General features: G+C 40.8%; 1 protein-coding gene across 2 annotated transcripts; it reads right to left on the bottom strand.

Annotated features, from left to right (window-relative positions):
- Positions 1 to 737: 737 nt before the first annotated feature.
- PPP1CC (protein phosphatase 1 catalytic subunit gamma) lies at positions 738 to 21,779 on the bottom strand. 2 transcript variants are annotated; one of them, XM_029232176.1, is made up of 8 exons: positions 21,453 to 21,779; positions 11,061 to 11,192; positions 9,934 to 10,164; positions 5,177 to 5,281; positions 3,646 to 3,869; positions 3,301 to 3,435; positions 2,027 to 2,087; positions 747 to 1,131 (listed from the first exon to the last, which is right to left on the bottom strand). In XM_029232176.1, exons 1-8 carry the CDS (start codon positions 21,505 to 21,507, stop codon positions 1,061 to 1,063), a joined length of 1,014 nt encoding a protein of 337 aa, XP_029088009.1. In that variant the 5' UTR covers positions 21,508 to 21,779; the 3' UTR covers positions 747 to 1,060. The 2 variants fall into 2 exon arrangements, with proteins under 2 accessions (XP_029088000.1, XP_029088009.1); XM_029232167.1 differs by having other exon boundaries at positions 738 to 2,087.
- Positions 21,780 to 24,420: the final 2,641 nt, after the last annotated feature.

The raw sequence follows: 24,420 nt of genomic DNA, 5'->3' as shown, positions 1-24,420 counted from the left end.
CCAATTATTGTTCATCTTCTTCTTCTTGTAGTCAAAGAGATCTGGGAGAATATCATAAGTAAAATAATGCAAACTCTGAATTTGTCACAAACATGGAGCAGGAAGGAGCTAGAGCTCACGAGGTCATCCTCCTTCAAGTCAGGAGCACACTGGGGGTAAGGACACAGACTATGCCTCAGGGCCAGAGCTTGTAGTGCAGACTTTGCTCTTCTCTCTTCTCTCCACAAGCAAATGTCAGTTCAAACAATCCCTCACTAGGAGGTCCTCTCCCAACTCCCTAAGAGACACCAGTTTTTGATAAAAGAAAGTGCTTTTCAAATGACACTCCCTCCACCCACTTTTAATGTACTTGAGAGATTAATACGCATTCGACACACTTGTGACAAATGTAAAAGGACACAACGCTGTGTTCCATATGAATTAGGGAAGGGAGAAGAGAGCAAAGGTCTGTGTATAAAAACACTGGTGGTTGATTTATAATAATTTAAAAAGTAGTTCTTGAACTTTACTGCCAAGTTCAAATGAACCCAGATAAAAAGAAAACTATGTATACAGATGATGTCACAACTCACTAAGTCCCACACCTCCCTAAATAGTAGGGGAAGATACTTCAATCTCATTGCTCTACTTCAGAAACTTAGTTATATCCAGGTAAGAACTCGAAGAATATGAACATCCATATTATAATCCATCTTGGAAAACAGACTATTTGAAGGAAGACAAATCCAAATTGAAACTGTGTGGTTTCCAGAGCAATTTATTCATTAAAGGCTACTCAATATGCCATCAACAGTTCTCCTGTGTGTATTGTGCTGATAAACTGACACTGAGAGAATTTAACAAGATCATTTAATAAGTCTGAATTTATTTTCACCACATGGTATTGTACATGGTCATCTGCTGAAACAGATTTCTTTTTAACAGATCTTAGTTTAAAAAAGTCATAGATACTGTGAGTTCTGTATAAACTGCTGGATAGTAAGTTAGTTCCTTTGTTTTGACTTATAAGCCTCAACTTCACCGCAGAATAAAGAATGTAGGCCAAAGAAAGCATAATCAGTCACTCGTATAGAACAGTATTGTTTCTATAATTTGAAGCTTTCTGAATGGACGGGTTCGGGCCTGATGTAACTGTAAAAAGATTACTTAATGAATAGGCTATATGGAAATTGTACAAAATGTTATTAACTTTAATCATTAATAGCTTAAACAGCACTATGTTACTAATTGCTATTCAAACTCAAAAACCTGTTTTTGAATCCCCATAAAGGCGGCAGATGTACACAACCATGCCACCTTGTACTTAGGGGAGTGTCAATATATATTTCAACAGAAACTTTGGCTTCAGGAAAGAGTCACAAACATTTAAAATAATGGCTTTAATCGTCATTTTAAGTATATCACAGGGGAAAGTGTGCTTTAATTAAATATACATACCAGTGATGCTGGCAAGGTTGAAAGTTACTCCTAATGTTGATAGCTATAAAAACTAGCTTGTACATGATAAGACAATGAGAAAAAAAGCAATCCCTTTGAAAACAAAAAACAAAAATAGAGTTCACAGTGGTTTGTATCCAACAATATGCATTTTATGACAATAACATGTACAGATTGAGCACCCTAGGGCTCTCTTTATATCCTAAAGAAAGGGAGCATTTACATTATTCATGGGCTGTACTGAATTAAAAAAAAAGATCAGTTGTACACTCAACCCCTTAGAAAGGATAAAATGTCCTGGGGTGTACAGCTTTAACACCATCATTAAAGTTGTTTGCAAAAAGGAACAGAGAACTAAACAAAACAAAACATTTTTCCTTGGGAGTGGAGAGTCTTTCATTTGCTGTTATAACCAGCAAATACTATTCATTAAGTCAAAAATGGAAGGGGGGGCCCACAAACACTTTTTGAGCAAGCTGACCAATACACATTACACTTTTAAAAATGAAGGTTATACACTATATGTTACAAGTCCGAACTAGGCAGTGTCAAAATGACATCTATTTCTTTGCTTGCTTTGTGATCATACCCCTTGGAGGTGTTACGGGCCTCGTGGCATTCGGCTTCTTTTTTTCTGCAGGTTTTAAAATCTGCAAAGATTCAAAAGACCATGCATTTTAGGAAATACACTCAACCTCAAATCTTAAATTTCACTCAAATCTTTTGTTAGAAAGTTTTTTGTTTAAAACTGACCCAACAACTTGGAAGGCCCCACTGGCATATTAATACAAACCAAGCTGACAAACATTTTGGTAATAAATGCTCTGATGAACAGCTAAGATGTATGAGCTGAACAAATTTTGCCTCTGGATAAAATGACAGTTTTTGGAAGTCACACCTTTAGGTATCCCTTCTGATGGGTGGTGGTGGGGGAGTTCTTTAGAATAGTGTCCCTCAAACCCCTAGGGCAGCAGTTCCCAACCTTTTTGGCACCAGGGACCGGTTTTGTGGAAGACAATTTTCCCACAGGGCGGGGCTGGCAGAGATGGTTCAGGCGGTAATGCGAGCGATGGATGAAGAGCGACGGAGAGTGGCAAATGAAGCCTCAGTCGCTCACCCAGTGCAGCCCGGTTCCTAACTTGGCCCCGGGGGGTGGGGACCCCTGCCCTAGGGAATCCTATCACAATCTCTGGGAGCTGCAAGCTCTCCCTGATACTTGGCTAAACACAAAAAACACCTGTTTTAAATTCAGTTAACTGATGACTGCCACATGACTTCAGTGGCTGTATTTTTGTTATGATTGGGCTAGCCTGAAGTCATACAAGTTTATTCATAACAAGTGAATGAGAAAAAGACTGAGGTAGACTTTATGTGTAAATGATTCTTTTGTGCCAAGTGAAGGCCAAATGATGTCATGGTGAATCAATAAGAGGTTTTATAGAAATTAGACTAGACAAAAGTGGTGGGAGAAGTGAGTAATTACATAGCACATCTGGCACATGGCAGTCAGTATTACTTTCACGTTCCAGTGGTGATTTAATTTTAGCTGAACGTTGCACTGACACTGTAGTTTTAGACTTATAGTAAAGGAGCCATAAGCATACGAAGCTAATATATTGTGGTTTTTATGTATTTAAATAATGTAAAAACAGTTAAATTCAACACTGGAGGAAGGGTTCTATGATAATTTTTTTCCTTTAAAAGGAATTCACTCATTACTGAACTAGGACAAACACCAGTTAAGGGAAAATAAAAATTCAGTCTACTCAACATAAATGAATAGTAGGCAGAAAGTAGCACTTTTTAAAAGATCAGTAAAATTCAGACATAATAAAAGGAAACAATGCTGAAAGCATCCTCTACCTGAAAAGAACACATTAGTGTTTCATCCACACTCATCATGGCACCTGCATTGTCAAACTCTCCACAATAATTGGGTGCAGAAAACAGAGTGACCAACTGCCTCTTTGCAAAAAATTCATATCCATCTTCAACCACCTTGGAGAGAAAACATTTTCAGTATAAGGAGGTGCAAATTTTAGGTGGGTAAAACCACTCTTCAGTTTCCCGTTGAGCCTGATATCCTGTAGGTCACACTTCCAGAGACGTTTTGTATAAATAAGCAATACCTACCCACCAAAATCAACAAGGAGAATCTGTGCTCACACACATGCTCTTAAGTGTACATGTAAAATTCAAAATCAATACCTGATGGGCTCTACATATAAGATCCAAATCATGCTTATGGAGAAATTTTGCAACCACTTCTGCACCAAATGTGAAGGACACTCCTCTGTCATTTTCACCCCAGCCTAAGACATCTTTATCGGGGTCAGACCACAAAAGATCACAAAGAAGACCTTGATCTGGTACATCAGTTGGTCGCATAATTCGCCGAATCTGCTCCATAGATTGAAGATCTGGTGATAAACCTATTAAGTGAAAAAAAAAAAAAAAAAAAAAATTGAAGAAAACAGAACTTTAAAAAGGATGTTAGACCTGCTGTATAAAAAAATAAATAAAATAAAATTTAAAAATTGAAAAAAAAATGATAAAAATAAAGGCTCACGTAGCAATGCTCCTTACCACTTAAAAAAATAAATAAATAAAAAGGATGTTACCACTTTAACAGCTCCATTTGTCTACAGAGACACCCAGTGACTCTTACAAAGGCTTACATTAAATCTTTGGCTACGTTTTCTTATTTAGCTTTGGTTAAAAAAAGGCGGGGGGGGGGGGCTTCCCTGGTGGCGCAGTGGTTGAGAGTCCGCCTGCCGATGCAGGGGACATGGGTTTGTGCCCCAGTCTGGGAAGATCCCACATGCCGCGGAGCAGCTGGGCCTGCGAGACATGGACGCTGAGCCTGTGCATCCAGAGCCTTGCTCCGCAACGGGAGAGGCCACAACAGTGAGAGGCCCGCATACTGCAAAAAAACAAAAAACACGGGGGGCACTGGAACTTATTACATGCACTAATTTGCAAGGTACAGTGTGCTTAAATAGCATATGGAAAGTTACCTCAACATACAGAGCACCCTGGTGACCATTTGTAGTGACTGGGCATAGAGGATGCACTCAGGTGATGTAGCTTTCTAGGAAACCGGCGCTGTCCAAGGACCATAAAATCTATCAGACCAGCTCAGATGTAGCTAACTCTCCTATGAGTTTAAAATCACATGCCCAACTCTACCAAAACCAGTTTAAGTATATAAGGAAGGCAGGGATAGTGGATTTATTAAAATATAGTGAGTTGGCTCTTTGATGGTTGTCTAATTTCTGATCACAGATGAAAAGAAATCCTCTTTGCAATTATTACTTTAATTACATAATATACAGCACAACCACCAAGCAAAATAACTTTTAACATATAAGTCGAAAAATTTCTGAAAGGAAAGGATCAAAAACAGACCAAGGGGAAGTCTATTCACATATTCAGTATCCTAGAGGATCTATAGTACAGCATATTAATTGTTTAATTTTATATTCAAAAATCCTTTTGCTCTATTTTCAAAGCTGTTACAGAACACTTAATTCCCTGTAACAAATCAATTGGGTACTCTGGACTTGTATCCAAATGATCCTGGATGTGCCAAAGTGGACCCAAGATTTAACACAGCAACGTAGGAGTTACCTGACAGAGGAAGTCATCCCAATGATAACTCATTGGGGTGATAAATATCAAAGTGTACACTCCTTAGAAGAGATCAAAATCTATGTGGAATTAAAATCAGCCCACATACCTCCATGACAGCAGAATATTTTCTCATCCACGATGGCTGCTATCGGTAAACAGTTAAAGCAGTCTGTGAAAGTTTTCCATAATTTAATGTTATATCTTCTTTTACCTGTAAAAATTTTGGGATGGTTAAAAAGAGACTGGTGTTCTGTAGGTACATTCCCTCAGGACAAGTCCTCCAAGGCAAGGTTCTGACTACCTTAAGTAAACAAAAACTATGCTTTTATTAAAAAAGAGAGAATCAGATATATATAATACTTGGAGATGTCTGATTTATAAGCAACAACTTACAGTTTCATATGAAGTATTTTAAAATTCCATGGAAGTCTGAAATCAGAATTCCAGATATAATGATTAAGGATAACCATTAAACCTCAACAATTATTTGATAACACCAACTCTGTGTGAAATCTAGTCTGTCTTGTCCACTCTCAACCTGCAAGTAGGTTCCTATTTCTAAAGGCAACTAAGAACTCACACATGTGCCATTATAATCTTCCTTCTGAGGAAGCCTCTGAGAGTTAACACCCATCTCATCTACCACCACCCTCAATAAGCTACTGGAACCATTTAATTCCCACCCCCCCCAAATATTCTAGTAGGAAGCACAACGACTACAGAGGAATACAGATTGCTTACTGCAGGCACACCAGGATAGCCCTAACATGCTGCACAAACACTGAGAATGCCCCCCCACCAAAAACGTTACAGAGTGGTTATATTCCCACCTCACCAACCCATATATTCCATGCATTCTGGAGTCACTGTGTGCTTTCCACAGGAAAACTATGTTTTGAGTAAAAAACCCACTCATAAACCCGGAAATACAAATCTTTCTGAATTGGATGAGGAAGACCCAACTGTTAGGGTGCCTTCGTCGCCTGTACACTCCATACTAAGGTTAAAAGCACTAAAGTTAAAAGCACAATCTTACTCCTAAACCAAGTTTGTCCTCAGTCTCTTCTCCATTTTCATCCTGTGGGTACTGAAAGGTTTACAGCTTTCAATGTACCCTTTCTTTTGAGTTCGAGAAGGGCCCAAGCAACAGGCTTCCTGAACCACATCTTCCACTCCACTGCAAATCAAGTCAGGGAGAAAGTTTAGCACAGGTTTGAAACGCAATGCGAATTCAACAAACGTTTGACTTCTCCCTTTGCAGAGAAGGATTTCTGTTTTTTCTCCTAATAGTTTATGTTTCTCTATGACTGGGTATAACCCTCACCATGGTTCACCCTGTTTTGTATTTCTTTGGAGGCCACTAATTCCCTTTGTCCCACATCTTCCTTCACTGGAGTTTTCTGGAAGCCTAACGGAATTCCTCTCTACAAAAGCCTGAAGGGGAACCTGTGCACCTCCAATTTCCAACAATGGTAATAATACAAGAACAGGGCTGGGCTGTCCTAACCCCTATGTATAAAAGTGATTTGGTTCTGTCTCCATTTTCTACTGAAGCCTGTCTCTGAACAACATTCCAATGGCTCCCCTAGGTTTTTCCTTTGCTCAGATGCTGCATTTGCCAGTGCCAACAGATTCTCTTCCTTCTTGAAATCTGCTTCACTCCTTGATTCTTTAGTTTCACAACGCACTCCAGCTACTCTTATGGATTCCTTTGCTATTTTTGTTGGCTTCTCTATCAAAAATTAAGATCCTTGGGCTTCCCTGGTGGCTCAGTGGTTAAGAATACAATGCAGGGGACACAGGTTCCAGCCCTGGTCCAGGAAGATCTCACATGCCGCGGAGCAACGAAGCCCGTATCCCACAACTACTGAGCCTGCGCTCTAGAGCCCACGAGCCACAACTACTGAGCCTGTGTGCCACAACTACTGAAGCCCGCGGGCCTAGAGCCCGTGCTCCGCAACAAGAGAAGCCACCACAATGAGAAGCCCGCACACCACGACGAAGAGTAGCCCCCGCTCACCGCAACTAGTGAAAGCCCGCACACAGCAACAAAGACCCAATGCAGTCAAAAATAAATAAATTAAAAAAAAATTAAGATTCTTCCTCCTGTTGTCTCTGAGCATCTTAACTAAGTCCTGGGCTCCTGCTTCCTCTCCTCTCTATACAGTTCCTCCCTAAGGCCACTTCAGACCACTAGGAGCATCTGGCTCCAGGGTTCCTGGATAATTGCCAAGGTCTCTTCAAGCTTCCAAATCCTCAGATGCTGAGCCAGAACCCCTAATGCAGTTTCCTATTACTATAGACCAGACAGCTCTGGTATCAGAAAAGTATAACACACATTCACATTTTATCCAACAACAGACACCTCGGCTATTCCAGGACTACAGTCATAAAATTGGGGGTGGAGGGAGAAATTGTAGCACGGAGTGCTTGTTACACTTAGGAAATAAGTCTACCACATAAAACAGTGGTTTTTAAATTGTTCCACGGAAATTTCCATTTGAATAAAATTTTTCAGTACAATAAAATTTTAACAAAATTATCAAGGTTTTTAAAAAAAGTCAGCAAAGCATCAACTGAAAGCCACCTAAGTCAAGAGCACTTTTAGGCCCACAAATAGCCTGGGTGGCAATTATACCTGCCTGATGGGAGAGGGGAAAGCTGGAGTACAAGGTCATTACATCAGTCTTAAGGACGAACAAGAGTCAAAACTAATTCCAATCAGTGCTGACCTTCTAAATCATAGGGCCTCACATTAAACAGAAACAAAAATGATGTATCCAATACCTTTAGACTAGGATATATGTCACAAGGAAGAGATCTTATGGATTTGAACTTCGTTAATGAAAACAACAAAATACTTGCTAACAGCTGTGTAAAAAGGAACCTGTTCTAAAAAGTAGTACCTGTAACAAATACCTAAAACAAAATTATAAAATTCTCTGCCTCTCATTTCATTACCTAAGGAGTAGTAACTAACTGCCTTACTAGTACTTCTCTAATAGACTCATTGTCAATATCAAGTATCTTTCCTGCCCAACTCAGGTGTCCCAGTCAGTTCAGAACCCACAGTATTTTTCTTCTTGGTAATCCCTCCTGCCTCATCCTGTTTTGTTTTGTTTTAATTTTTTACTGAAGTATAGTTAATTTCCTCCAGCTTCATCTTATGAGCTGGGTCTCAGGGCCATAGACATACATATATAGTCATGTAAGAGGTTGCAAGTACGAGGGCCAAGTCTATAAACATAACCTTTCTAGCAATGTACTTCTAACAAATACGCTAGCTGAACACATTTATGTGAAACTGAGATGGAAAAACACCATACCCTGAGAGACTATAGGTTATTATTACAGTCTAGGGGAGGGTCACAGTGACAATGCTTTACCAGTCTTGTTATAATTATACTGGCAAGTGCCAGTAATTCAAATTCCTTTTCCTCCCAGCCTGAACCCTCCTGCTGGCAGAAATGATGAATACAAAAGGAAGATGGAGGTAAGGATTTTTTTTAATTAAAAAAAAAAAAAAAAAAATTTTTTTTTATAGTTACTTAAAAACAGCAACACCAACAATAAAACTCTCCACCAAAACTGATTATTTTCAAGGCTTTAAGAAACTTGTTTCTGGGACTTCCCTGGTGGCGCAGTGGTTAAGAATCCACCTGCCAATGTGGGGGACATGGGTTCGAGCCCTGATCCGGGAAGATCCCACGTGCCACGGAGCAACTAAGCCCGTGCGCCACAACTACTCAGCCTGCGTTCTAGAGCCCACGAGCCGCAACTACTGAAGCCTGTGCACCTAGAGCCCGTGCTCCACAACGAGAAGCCACTGTAATGAGAGGCCCGTGCACTGCAATGAAGAGTAGCCCTGCTCTCCGCAACTAGAGAAAGCCTGTGAGCAACAATGAAGACCCAACTCAGCCAAAAATAAACAATAAAAGAATAAATAAATTTAAAAAATTTAAAAAAAAAAAGACTCTTGTAAAAAAATTTTTTTTTTTTGCGGTATGCGGGCCTCTCACTGTTGTGGCCTCTCCCGTTGCGGAGCACAGGCTCCGGACGCGCAGGCTCAGCGGCCATGGCTCACGGGCCCAGCCGCTCCATGGCATGTGGGATCTTCCCGGACCGGGGCACGAACCCGTGTCCCCTGCATTGGCAGGCGGACTCTCAACCACTGCGCCACCAGGGAAGCCCTACAAATATTTTTAATTAGCTTCCCCCCACCCAATTTTGTTTTCTCCTTTCAGCACAATTTCAGATAGTAACTGCTATTTTTCCTGGGGTGCAGATGTGCCAGAAGGAAAAAAAACTATATTACTAATTACAAAAAGTAATTATTTGTATATTGCAAGTTTCCATGTACATGAAATGTCTAGAAAAGGCAAACCTATAGAGACAGAAAGTAATTAGTGCTTGCATAGGGCTGTGGTGATGGTTGCATAACTATGAATTCACTTAATCACTGAATTGTACACTTAAGATGGATGAAGTTTACAAAATGAGATTTTATCTCAAAGTTGTCAAAAACGAAGCTAATTATGTGGACAGATTCTCAGAGTTGTACTAAGAATTAAATTATCTGTGACTATTCATCACAAAAATTATCTTAAAGAAATCATCACTGTGATCGCTACTTCCTAATCTAATCATCACATCATACAAGAATCCAGGGGATTATTATATGGCAATGAGTGCTATTTTTTACACCAAGAAAGAAAAACCAGGATAAAAATAAGTTAATGAAATAGTAAACATGAGAAATTACAACACTACATCTAAACTCGCAAATCCTAACAGAAATATGTTCAGTTTATGACCAAGAATCTCAATTTGAGTAAATCTTCCTTAGACGTAGAAAGTACTTACATTCATCATAAAATCCATAAATTCTATTGATGCTGGCACATTCGTGGTTTCCTCTGAGAAGAAAAAAATTCTCGGGATATTTGATTTTGTAAGCCAATAAGAGGCAAATAGTCTCCAATGACTGCTTTCCCCTGTCCACATAGTCCCCAAGAAACAGGTAGTTGCTTTCTGGCGGGAAACCACCGTACTCAAAAAGTCGAAGCAAATCATAGTATTGTCCATGGATATCACCTAGAAGCAAGAATTCTGTTACATACTGTCTTCATACATATAGTCCAAACCACTAACATTACTAATTTCCAAACTTGTATCATATTTAGTTCAACTGAGCTTAGTGATAATTTTAAGTGTATGTGTGTATCCAGACTCTCACACAAAACTCAACTAATTGAGAATTTATTTTATGGAAAGGATTATTAATGCCTAGGCAGGGCTTCTTGCCAAGTAACACGGTTTTCCTTTCAGGTTGGCGGATCAATATCAGATCTCCCACAGCTCAGTCTCTGGGGATCGTGTCAGCAGAAGTGCTGCACTCTTAACAAGCCCTGGCCCGGTGTGAACAAAGGTGTACACACAGTACACCCACCAATGCATCTGGCTTTCAATGTCTCCCTGCTAGATAATGCCAAAGAGCATTTTACTTAAAAACAAAAACAAACACCACAAGATTCATCAATGCAGTCAAATATGTTAGAAGAATAAATATAGTATTTCTCAGATAGAGTTTAGTTTTTATACCAGTTATCTGTATCTATCATGTAGAAACAGAACTATAAAACGGCATATTTTTAGGCATAACCAGTGTTGCTTTAAGCTTAAATATAATCCCTATATACTCATAATTCAGGCCTTTTTTTAGCTCTCCATTCTGTTTCATTTCTTTCCTTTCTTCTGCAATGTTTATATTCGTTTAGTGAAATAATTTTAAGAAAATGCGAAGTACGTCTAAGCACATTAAGTCCATTAGAGGTATTTATTCTAAAGCTACAATTATTTAATTTTAAGTAGTTCCAGGTTACTTATAAATAGTAAATGATTTTGTTGGCTAACACAAGGTCATCTATATATCCTTGACTCAGTCCATCAATCACGTAACCAAACACAACTGTTAGTGTGCCAAAACTTACCACATATTTTGAGTGGTGCTTCAAGTTCTAGTAGGATAGGCTGACTGAGAAAGATCTCTCTGGACTTTAAGCACAGTCCTCTGATTTCATTCTCCTGTAGCTGGACATTCTTACCAGGCTTGGACCCTCTCACTGTAGGGGAGAAAAACCCCAATTCAGTCAAGAGAAGTCAAAATAAGATTTAACGTAAAAATTAAAAATATCGGAAAAGGTGGAAGTTTTAAATAAAGAGGAGGCAAAAACATAGTTTAACTACTTTCTGGCTAGGCTTTATTTTCAGGACACTTATAAAGAACATGATTTTAATGCCTAATTACAATCTTAAAATCTTAAGACAGGATTTCAGAGATTTAGTTGCATTTTCTACACCAAGGTAAGACTTCTTTACAGTATCCTGATCAAGGGGTCATCCTCTCTGTGTATGAATACTGTTAGAAAAGTCTTATCGCTTGCGAAATCAGACTCCCCCTGGGCACAGCTCAAGGCCTCAGTTCTGCATCCAAGACATACAATTGGCCTGGTTCACCTATAACCCGCCCACCAGGCCAGCTCTTTTTGCCTCTCTGTCTTGTCTTCCCTTCTCCAGCCTTATAAATGAATTAGTATTTGTGTAGCAGGAGATTTTAGAGATTGTCATGTTACTGAGTTGGTTCTAAGAATTCCTCGTTTTAAAATGTGAGATTGGAAATGCTCATCTCCCCTCTCAATCAGTGTTTTTCAGAGGTCCACAAATCTCTCAAGGGTCCCAGATTTATCTATGAAAAAACTTAAGTGTTGTTTTCATTTCATTAAAACACACTGTATGCTTGCTGTGCATATTTTGCTGTGCAACCTTCTGGGCCTGCATTTGTGAATACAATCATGCCTCTACAGGGCAAAGGATGTCAGCGTGTGCTGTGAGAAAGGTTTCCTAGTAATTTGAACGGATAAAAATTGAGAAAAGGCAAAAAGAAATCATGGCACAGCACCAAGTGTCCTAAACTCCCAAGTACCCGCATCAGAGCACTCTGAGTGCTACTTACTATCAAAGTGAAGTACTATCAAAGTGAAGTACAAGATATCCTCTGGCCTTATAACAATTCATTTATCAGCAGGTAAGTAGTAGTAGGAAATAAAATTCTGTTTTGATTCCAGTTGTAACAGACTAGACAGTTATTAAATACATAATAAATAGCACTGAATTGCTAAATTTACCTTAATTTCACAGTTATGAACTGGCCTGCTTGCCAAAAACTCACAATCAAAGTCTTAATACTTGTTATGTACAAAAGACTGATGAAAGCAAGCATTCTCCAAATTAGAATTGAAGCAAAAACTCCAGACCAGACTAAATACAAAACTAAGGCTACATCTTTCCACCATTAAACCCAATATAAAGTGATGAGCAGATTAAATCAATGCTGTTAATTTAAGTTTTATCAGTTTTGGAGGCTTGCTTTGTATTCAAAATCACAAAATCATTTGGCCTAATAGCTGAACAAGAGCAACAGGTTTAACTGGTTTGTATCTAGCTTTGTTCTGTAAATATCTAAGTAACATTACAGAGTAATAAAAACTACAAGTAAAAAACTCTGATGCCTGTTGAGAAATTTCTTCCATTAAAAAGGGCTGTGTCCAAGTTTGAGAAATACTGTCTTAGGGGAAGCCATCCTTCAGCCTGAATAGCCACTGAAACTGAATTCCCTGAAGAAACAAGTTTTGGGCAGAAATGGAAGGGTGTTATTTTTTTTCAATGAAAGACAATAAATAAGAAAGGATGACACGTGAGAAGAGTAAACTCTTGAAGGGCACAAAAAAAAGAAAATGTTGAGTGCACTGAACTGGGAGCTAGAAGCCCCAAGTTTCTCTCTTGATTTTATAGCTTGGGAAAATCACCTCTTTGGACTCCAAAATATGTTAACTAAACTAAGTGACTGCCAGTCTCATTCTGATCAAATATTAAGAAACAAGAAGCAATTAAAGGGAAAGCATAGTAAGGATAATCTTTTGAGGGAATTACGCAAAATAGACACATATATAATATTTACAACAGCAACTGAGCTATTTGTACAACAAAAAATGATTTTTTTTTCAGAACCAAAGTAATTTTTTCTCTCTAGACACACAAAGGAGAGAATTCAAGAAACACTCCCAATGGAAAGATGGTGGGATCCCTGCTTCACTGGCCAGAAAACCCCAATCATTAGTGATTTTACCACAAGTCAGCCAGAAGCTTGGGCAGACTGCCCAACAGGAAACTTTATTTTTGGCTAGGGGACTCCTAGGTGCTTCTGGTTTCAACCGGAATCTTTTTCAGAAGAGCCCCCACACCTGTAAGTGAATAGCCCACTCTAAGTCTTTTGGGAGAATATGTAATAACTGACTTACACCTATAAGGAACACACAGGCTATTCTTTTAATATGAATGCTATCATATTACACCAATGCCATCAGATTAAATCAATGCTAATATAAATTTTACTGGATTTGGAGGCTTCCCACTACCACCATTAGACATAGTTCATGGTAATTTTAGTCCTCTTATTCTGCTTGTCCCTCAAGTGGGAGTGTACAGAGATTAGTAAAGAACAATACTAACAATTTAAAAAGTATTCCTAATGTGGAGTGAGGATTTTTTTTTAATTGGGGTACTGTTGTTTTACAATGTTGTTAGTTTCTACTGTACAACAAAGTGAAGTAGAGATCCCTGTGCTATACAGCAGGTTCTCATTAGTTACCTGTTTTATACCTATTAGTGTGTATGTGTTAATCCCAATCTCCCAATTCATCCACCACCCACCCCCTGCCCCTTGGTGTCCACAGTTTGTTCTCTACCTCTGTGTCTCTACTTCTTCTGCCTTGCAAACAGGTTCATCTGTACCATTTTTCTACATTCCACATATAGGCACTGGAATGAGGATTAAATGCAGTTTTTCCAGAACAAATCAAGATATATTTTATATTTGATGAACAGCACTCATTAAAAACAACATAGTCCCAAAGCTTCTTAAATTCCCTACAATTAGCTCAAAAAATAAAATTATAAAAATAGAAACTGCCAAAATCATCTACCAACTGGCGAATACCTGCTCATTTTTCGTGACCGCTTAGATACCACTTCACTCTGGAAAACCTCTCTTAGCCATCTCCTCTCCCCTCAACAGGCCTGCTTTATGCTTTCTGAAATGCTCTCACAACACCTGGTCACCGCTCAGCACATACTGTGTATTATAATTGCCAGTCTGCTTCCACCTATTCATCTGGACCTCCTGGTAGAATGTAAATGCCAGGACCACATCACTTGCTCTGCAGTGTACATGCCCATGGTCAGTACATGGTAGGTGAACAAAATCTGTTGCATGAATGAAGTCTGAATAAATCTCTGTTAATTTGTGGCATTACAATTAGCGTGCATTCCAAGTTATATACATTTTTTTTTTTTTTTTTTTTTGCAGTACGCGGGCCTCTCACTGTTGTGGCCTCTCCTGTTGCGGAGCACAGGCTCCGGACGTGTAGGCTCAGCGGCCATGGCTCATGGGCCCAGCCGCTCCGCGGCATGTGGGATCTTCCCGGACTGGGGCACGAACCCGTGTCCCCTGCATCGGCAGGCAGACTCTCAACCACTGCGCCACCAGGGAAGCCCCCAAGCTATATACTTTTGATTAGCAAAAAACAAGAACAAAAATTGTGTCTGTGCCTTAAAATTACAAAGCAATAGTGTCATTTCCCCATAGGCTTTACTAGAGTTTCTAGTTTAGCACATAACTGTTTTTGGTCATTTTACAAATTCATAAGCAATAATAAAGATGAAAAAGTGAAAAAAAAGGAATTTGTTCTTCATTAAACTTCTAAACCAAAGGAGTTTTTATAGGACAAACTACTGAAACTCCAACATACATTGCTCCCTAAGAAAAATTTGATACGGGATATAAAATCATAAGGCATCCTTACATACAGGAAGCATTAAATAAGAACTAAATGATGTAATCTGTTTAAGACTTTCAATATTCATTTTTACCATGCTTCATTCAAATAGTCAACAAAATAGTTGCTGGGCACCACTACATGCCAGACCCTGTGTTGGATGCTGGGGATACCCGGGCAACAGGACAGACAACTCTGTCCTTTTTCTTGAGAGGTTTACATTCTAGTGGAGGATGCACAAAATAAGACAAACTAGGTAACCGCAGATTATTATAAACGCTGTAGGTAAAACTAGCCACCCATAAAAACTATAAAACTAAAAGTTTATCTCAGGGACATCTTCAATACCATTAAAAACACAAAGCCTTGAATATCTACTTTATCGCTATTAGCTACAAAGAAAATATGCAAACAGTACAGCTCTGCTCAATAAAATCAGTCACTACTTCATGGTTTAAAACCCTCACTGTGCTCTGTGCATGATGGGAGAAACCTACACAAAAAGGAGACCCTAGGTGGGAAACTCAAGGGCTGTCTCCTCATGATACCTTCCTAAGTAGTAGTTCAAATTGCATGTATCAAATTATTTCAACAATTGCCAACAGAATCCAAAATATTCCAACAAATATCAATTTCATTTTCCAGGTGGAATGTTTCTCGTAAGTCCAGGTGCTAGGCACTGCATGGAAATAAAATCAGCAGGCATAGTGAACATAGGTAGGTCAGTGATTGATATATCAAAATGGTCAACTTAGATCTTAAACTTAGATCTTAAACGTGTGACTTCTCTCTCTTTTTTTTGCTGCACCGTGCGACTTGTGCGGGAACAGCTTATGGGATCTTAGTTCCCGGACCAGGGATTGAACCCGAGCCCTAGACAGTGAGAGCTCAAAGTCCTAACCACTGGACCGCCAGGGAATTCCCAAACTTGTGATTTTTGAGCGAAAACTTTTCTTTATCTGGTTAAAATGGTAGATTCAGAAAAAAATGCACTATGGCTGTTACCAGCAAGGACTGCTCTGTTCTGACTTATCTGATCATTTATTTATCTGGCAAATCACTAACATGAGCACATGATAAAAACTCCCATGCAATTTTACTGAAAACAAACTGATAAAAACCTGATATAATAAAAGAATGTCATTGGTGATTATTTGCAATGCCAGCTTTTTCTCACAAAACAACATTAACTTTTCTGACAGCCTAGTAACAAAGCAGAGATGAAAACCACAGAGGGAAATTTAAGACTACTCTGGGATTATTTATGAGGAATAAGCAAGTATTCTTCTTGCTCCTTAACTGTTAAAAGAAGATCATAGGGCTTCCCTGGTGGCGCAGTTGTTGAGAGTCCGCCTGCCGGTGCAGGGGACACAGGTTCGTGCCCCGGTCGGGGAAGATCCCACATGCCGCGGAGAAGCTAGGCCTGTGAGCCATGGCCGTTGAGCCTGCACGTCTGGAGCCTGTGCTCTGCAGCGGGAGAGGCCACAACAGTGAGAGGCCCACGTATCGCAAAAAAAAAAAAAAAAAAAAAAAAGAAGATCATAGAAAAGGAATAGCATACCCACCAAAAAGCCTCAGCTGAACTATAATCAAGTTTTAAAACCTAAAACTGGCACAACCGGTGTAAAAATAAATCAACAGAGATTTTGCTAACAAGATAATCCTATTAAAGTAGGTGGCAATCTTAACAATATGCCACATCATATTCATTTCAGTGACAATCAATAACCTCACAATATCTGACAGATTTAGCAAAATAAAACCTCAAACCAAAGCAAACAAAAAAGTGAATATTTGTAACATTAAAACTTTCCTGCAAACAATGGAGTTCTTTTCTACAAAAAATATAAGCCACAAAAATGTTAATCGAGAATCACTTGGTTTCTCTGCAAAGTCACCAGCAGGAAGACATCCACTTTCTGGCCATCTTAATTTCTAAACCACCCCTCCCCCATCCTGGCTTTCCTAACTGCTGGTGTTATACTTTGGGCATTTAAAGGTGATACCAATTTTCTCAAGGCAGATAATCAGGATATAGCTGCAAAACACTGTCTATTGCTCTCAGTAAAGAACGTTGAGTTTTCTACATCTAGAGTGAAGCCAATTTATTGAAAAATGTGAAAAATGTTTAACTCTCTACAGTCTAGCCACCAATTCTGATAAACTACCACTGATTAGACTTCACATCTGAACCTACGTTTGTAATGAGTGGTTTTCATTTTCATAAGCCTTAATATCAGTGACATACACTCTCCTCTAGATGAGGATGCCAGTAAACCCCAGAGTAGGGGTGAAATTGGAGATTTCAGATAAAACATCAAGACCATTAAGTAAATCATCTATTTTTACATGCTTTGGATACAGTGGTCTGATCCTAAAACACAAAAATTTGTCCCAGAATTCTATAAACTCCAAAGAGATTGAATCCTTCCTTTTTCTTCTTGAATAAGATTTTCCAGCTTCCTCATTTACAAAGCAATTCATATCAGAATATTATCTCCTTCACAATTCAATCTTTAAGGTCTACTAACAGCCGTGATGGTAAATTAAGTGAAATGATTTCCCTGCTTCAAGATCAGTAATCCTCACCCTAGTCAAGCAGACCGACTAGCACTGGCACATACTTTTGCAGAATAGGTTATTATAGGACTGCAGTTTCCCAGATATAAAACAATCTCACCAACCTCTACCGCAGACGGGCTACCAATGCATGGCGCGGCATGGCATGCATTTCCCCAGCTTGGAGGAGGAAAGCCTGGCCTCCTGCTCCTAGGGCTAACATTCCCTCCCTCAAGCACAACAGAATGACACACACCACCCCGTTAGATTTCACTGCTGGGTCTAACATTCCCTCCCTCAAGCACAACAGAATGACACACACCATCCCATTAGATTTCACTGCTGCCTCCTGCTACTGACAGGCGAGGACGCACTGTGGGCACAAGGAGAGTAATCCTTTCCATGCTGTGGTTTAGGATTGGTGCAAGCTTCTGATCATGCCTCTAAAAGAGCTTTCTTGCCTTACCTTATAGGAGAGGACGCGGCATACAACTGACATGCGGGAGGGGTGGAAGAGCAGGGGGCTCACAACACAGACTTCTTGTAATTTAGAGTATTAGTAACACATTACTTTAATATTACTGTCTTTATCAGCAAAATGCCCTATGATCATTGATTCCAAGAAAAGCCTCTAATGGGTGAAATTATCTGATATGTAAAGAAAAAATAATTGCAGAGGTCTCATTAGGAAAGATTATTTTTGTTTTCTTTGGTCAGCATTTTAAGATTTTTTTTTTTGTTTTGCCATTACGATTGTCCTTTATTATCTTCAGGACCCCTGTCTTTTAAACATTACAATATAAACATATTTCATTTCACACCGAATATCTAAACACATGGGTTACTTTTACAAGTCAGAGGATTAAGTTAGTAAACGCTGAGGGCCAGGGCTGAGGTCATATTTAAATCACTAAAGCAAGTCAAGCAATTGTGCAGAGCTTGGCACAGTCTTTCAGTTTGACAACCGCCATCTTCAGAGCCAAGATGCTTCTGGCAAATCAGGATGTGAAAATAAGTTACAACTGCCTGCTCTGCAAGAAAATAGCTAGCCATCACCGCTCCCCGAACGAGATCACTTACAAAGTTACTCTGCCTCAAACCTCACTTTTCTCCAACACAGTAGGACTATGAGACAAATCAGCAGCTAGCTTATTCTCTAAATCCAAAGTTTTACTGTGCAGTTATTTAAATAAGTGAACATGAATGATATGAAGGAGTGACAACCTTAAGGTTTTATCACCCACAAGGCAGAGATCTTCTCACGTGGGTTGCAGAAGTGATGCCTCCTTAAGGAAAATCCACTAAAAAGTTTAGAGTAGAGAAGAGCTGCAAAGCTGTAGTGACTAAAATCTAAAACCAACACGGTATTCTCTTAAATAAGACTTCACTTTTGAATGGTCTTTTTAGTACTATTACCGAACTACTTCTCACTTAGCTTGTACAGTCCTCCACCTTAAAAAAGGAGACAATCTCTAACATGTAAACAATTCTAACAAGGCCACAAAACTCACATTTCCCTCCATTTTCAGATATACTCAAATCTTAATTAAAATTTTTACAGGAAAAAGTTTGTGGGGCATTAAAAAAAGGAATCACAGAAATTATCAACCTTTTCTACCTTGGATTATATATATTCTCAATGGATCATTTTCAACCGTTTCCCTGCCCATTTAACACTGACTAGAAAAGAAGGAAATTTACGTCTGTTGAGCAGCTAGCTTATTCCCGAGGAATTAAAACACAATGCTTTATTAATTTCAATGAAAAAAATGAAATGTTAAAAAAAATCTGGTTTTCAAGTACAAAACATGTATAGAAATTATTAATAAACAAAGACTGATCTCATAAATAATCCAAGTTTATCAAGGCAAATTTCTTGGCACAATTTAAAAAACAAGATTAAAATTAACAAAATGTTATATGAATACAGAGTTATGGGCAACCCTGGACTTAACAAGACTTACCTAATCTTAAAATTCTAATGTTTCTAATCCACAGATTCCATTTTTTCCTGCCTTCTCAACGAAATAAAGCCAGCTCTTATTGCACGTGTCCCTGCATAGATATGCAGAATTTACAATTTTTGAATGAAAAACAAAATTTTAAGTTCTTTTCTTATTGCAAACTGTTTAATCCGTTTCTGACCCACTGCTGCCTCACATAAATCGAAGAACTGTAGTAACTAGTATTAAAAGTGTGGTTCTTCGGTTTGCAGGGCAGAAGTTGAGACACAGATGTAGAGAACAAGCGTATGGACACCAAGGGGGGAAAACCCCAGTGGGTGGGGATGGTGGTATGCTGAATTGGGCAATTGGGATTGACATGTATATACTGATGTGTATAAAAGTGATGACTAATAAGAACCTGCTGTATAAAATAACAATAATAATAATAAAAAGAGAAAATAAATACATTCATGAAGGTGCAAAAAAAAAAAAAAAGTGTGGTTCTTAAATAAATGCCAGGTACTGAACAAATAAGGTTTTCACCCACAAATGGCAGCAACATTTCAGGGGTCTATTTAATGGGTTTTTAAGAAACTATAAAATGAAAAAACCTTACAGAGATTAAGAAGAGATATTTTTAGGAGTTTCATTCTAATGACTTAAACAAAAGATCTGCAAATTCTAACACCAGAACTGTCCAACTGTTTATGCTCTCGACTCCATCTCTCACAGCATTTATAGTCCAACAATACTTAGAAATGTACAAAGACAAAAAGCAGTTAAAACTCAGCCAAATCTACATTATCCAGTTTTCAAATTAAGAAAGGGATCTGAATTCTTTCAAAGTTTGTAATTAGATATTAGTATTGATAGATGTGCTCTGGAATTTGGGGGGTGGTGAGGGGTGATTTCATTTCGGCGTCCCTCCTTAAAATCGAATTTCATCCATCTCCCACATCAATATAAATCAATCGCCAGGCACCTCACGAGTCTTAGGTCAGCCAATATTTAAGATTTTTTTTAACCTTTGCTCAACCACTTGACACCTCCTTCCTTCATACATAGAGTGACTTTAATGACTTCTAGCTCCTGGCTGCCTGGGTTTGAAACTTGACTGTTACTGTGTGACCTTGGTCAAGTGACTTCACTTCTTTGAGTCTTATCTTCCTCTGAAAAACAGTAAAATATAATAGCACCTACCTCGTAAGGTTGCTGGGGGTATTACATGAAATCTGTGTAAAGTGCTCCAAAAAATGCCTGACACACAGTAAGCGCTTTAGAAGCGCTGGCTAATATCATGACTGTATTTATCCGATGAACGCAAAGCGCTTACAGAGCCTGGCACATTGGAAAGATCCTAACGAAACTGTCATCACTGCTGGCTTCTCGGTTCAGAGGCACGTTCAGAAAAGAGCGCGGAGACCTCTTCAAAAAAGAGTATTTGGAAGGGCAGGAGAATATGAGTTCCAACATCCCCTTGAGACATGAACGTTTGTCACCAAATAACAAGTAATGGGCCCCTCGACCCCAGCCTCACAAAAAATAAAAATAAGCAGGATAAGAAAGAAGCCCCCAAGCCCGGTGGAATCCATATCCCCATCATGTTGCTTTCCAAGAGAACGAGGACCAGAAAGTTCGTAACGTGCCGTCCTGTAAGTTGGACTGGGGCCCCCAACCTTCATCCAAAGATTGGTCGGGTGTGCGGGTCGCACTGGGGTACGTACCGGAAACGTGGGGGTGGGGAGCGGAGTTTTCAAATTTCAAGGCCAGTAGTAAGGCTGCACCCTCGTGCAATGAATGAGTGGAGCCAGGAGTGTCCGCGGGTTGGCCCAAGTGCGGAACCCCGGGCAGCCTCCCTCCCGCTGCAGCCCCCGGCCCGCGGGCGAACTCGCGGGGCTCACTCCTCTCGGCGCTGCAAGTCCAAAAGGCCTCCCAAATCCCCCTCCCCCCGCGAGTCCCCGGAGCCGCCCGCCGCCCCCTTCACCTTCCAGCAGCCGTTGGATGATGCTGTCGATGTTGAGCTTATCTATATCCGCCATCGCCTTCCCACCGCCGACCCTCCCGCAGTGGCGCCGCCGCCGGCTCGCGCCCGGGATTTACACCTCTTTTCCCACGCCACGAGCACAGAGATGGTGGTGGCGGCGGTAGCAAAAGCCGCGGCGGGTCCCCCCCAACCGCCCCACTCCCTGCTTCCTCCTTCTCTCCCCACTGGAACCACGAGAAGAACAAAATGGCCGCCGACTCCTTAGCCAGCCTCGGGCGGCGCACGGATGTGCGCGGGGAGTGCAGCGGCAAGGCCGGGACTTCTTTATGGGAAGTAGGGCACCAGGGAGGGGGCGGGGCCAGAGCGCGAAAAGGGGGCGGAGACAGTTGACGTAACTGCGATAGCGCGCGGAATCCTTCCGCCAAACGGGCCGAGCAAATAGGCCCCCTGGCGGGAGCGTGAGTTACAAAGTTGCACGCAGGAGTCGGGGTTAGAGGAGAAGGAGCAGCTGTGTACTCGAGGATTGCGGGCTCCGCGGGACGCTGTTCACTGGTGCCAGGTTTTGCAGACCTGGCCATGTGAAAAGCCCACGGAGGGGATTCGGAAGCCCTGGAATCTCCCCTTAAGTTAAATCTGGGGTGGAGGTGAACAGGGAGGATAATAAAGAGAGGTAGGTTGACTTTATTTGGTTTCAGATTTGCTGGGATTTGGAGGAAAGGGAAAGGTTTATTTGATGACCAATAAACTCTTCTCCTAGGTAAATAAAAATGTTAACAGTTATTCTTTCTGAGTGGTGGAAATATGGGTATTTGTATGTACGTTTTTTGTGCGCTCTGTAACTTACATTTGGGGAAAATTTTTTTTAATCCACCCTCAAAAAAATTTTATCATCTCTGTCTTTGGATTGTCTTTCTTGAACTCGGGAAGTTATATAATCATCGGAACGGTTACCCTGATTCCAGCCAGAACGAAGATGAGCGAGCGTGTGCGACAGATAAAGGGAGAATTTGCAGATTTCGCGCGTCGGAGCTCGAGACCGGAAAAGAAGAACTAGTGTGCATCCACGGGCATTGCGGGCGGGTCCCGGGTTCTACAGACACCCCGGGAAACTTTGGCCCATTTCCTTTGGCTTCCCAGTCTCCCCAAGTGCATCTCTCTCTCGGAGACCCCTCCAAAATGTGCCACCTCTGGGGACTATATGTCTCTTCCAGCTTGGTTTTGAAGTGCAGTTTATGCTCAGCGAACACATCTGCTCTCTTGCATCCTGACTTTTTCATTTAACTGCTTTTTCCTGCAGCGCTTCACAGTTTGCAAAGCCCTTTCCCTCCCCCTAGAGAAATTAATTTTGTTTCTCAAGGCACGCAGGATGCACGAATTCCCATCCTGAAATGCCATCGAGGTGATTGCATCCAATCTCTAAATCGGTGTTTCCCCCGCCCCGGGGGGGCCCAAGCGGTGGGGGGGCCCAGGCTCCTTGCACATGGACCTATGGCCTCCCTGCTGCCAGTTTGGGGGCGTTAGGGTTCAGAGCTCCCCTTGCTTGGCTCAGCTGCTCACTCCACTTTCCCCAGTCACCAACTCACTCTCCCGCGCTGTAGCTCTGTTCATCAGAAGACACACAAGTGTCATTTGTCAGCCCAGGGCACAGAGCCCAGTTGGTGATATCAGAGTTGATGCCCAGCGCCGCTGTGAACAGCTGGCTGTCAAGGTCAGGGTGGCTCTCCCCGGAGTCCACGAGACTTTGGGCTCCTCCAAAGCGCATTATGGTAATGGCAATTAGAGCAGGAATATCGGAGACAGCGGTTCATTCAGCAAATATTTATGGAGCACCTATTCTGTGCCAGGCATTGTTCTAGGCGGAGAAGCAGGGGTGAGCGAGAAAGACAAGGCCCTTCTCTCATGGAGAGTCATCTAGTAAGCCAGACAGACAAAAAAAGCCGCAAATAAAAATAGCAGCTTCTGATAAATACTAGTGGAGAAAAAAAACCACTGCACTTGTTTTCTTTGTATGTGTCAAAAATTATCTCACTGAATCCCCAAGATAATCCTAGGAATTATGTACTATTCCTAGCACACCCATTTTACAGATGAAGTGAGACACAGAGGCTAGGTTGTTTGCTGAAGGTCACACAGCTAGTAAGTTTCAGAGCCACAGCTGGAAGTCAGGACAGCCAGAAACCAAAGCCCTTGTTCATATTTAATAAATTCCCACTGCAAACCCCCAGTACCTAGCACAACTCTGGCACACACTAAGCACATAACAAATGTGGGAATGGTCTAAACATATCTCTATGGACAATAAGAGTACCATAAATTTCCATGCTCAAATAGCAGGTGTGTTAACCTCTGCTGACATCATCAGGGCTGGAGGAGAACTTCAGACTGGACTGGGACATGGCGAGGGCTTCTGTCCACATGCCATTTTCTGCCAGGCAACTCCCCTCTAGAGTCCAGTTTTGCTGAAACGTCTAAGAGAATTAGCTGGTTCTGAGCCTGAGAGTGGCATGAGCTCACAGGGTAGGCCTGAAGGGCTCCCAGAAAATAGCCAACAGCTCTGGGAGGAAAGAATGTATCGCCTATTGACTTTTTTCTGCTGTTATCAACACTAAGGACTAGCAGACAAACATTTGCCAGAAAGGCTACTGTTCCAACAGGTGGAGTGTCTCTTCCCTCCTCTAGTTTGCCTATAGTGAGGAGAATGGATTAAAATGTACTGTGGGGGGACTTCCCTAGTGGTCCAGTGGTTAAGACTCACCGCTTCCACTGCAGGGGGCACGGGTTTGATCCCTGGTCAGGGAGCTAAGATCCTGCATGCCGCGTGGCGTGGCCAAAAAAAGGAAGAAAAATGTACTTTTTGAACTGTCTTCCTTGGATGCACAGAGTTTTCTTAAGGCCCTGCTGAAGATGATGGGGACCTGGTGGGGTTCTGATCCCCAAACCCTTGAGTCAACCAAAGCAGAACCATAGC

Source organism: Monodon monoceros, unplaced genomic scaffold (genome assembly GCF_005190385.1).
Source record: "Monodon monoceros isolate NGI ecotype Baffin Bay Population unplaced genomic scaffold, NGI_Narwhal_1 Super_Scaffold_1, whole genome shotgun sequence".
NCBI classification, from domain to species: Eukaryota; Metazoa; Chordata; class Mammalia; order Artiodactyla; family Monodontidae; genus Monodon; species Monodon monoceros.
This window is presented reverse-complemented; position numbering and strand designations above follow the sequence as displayed.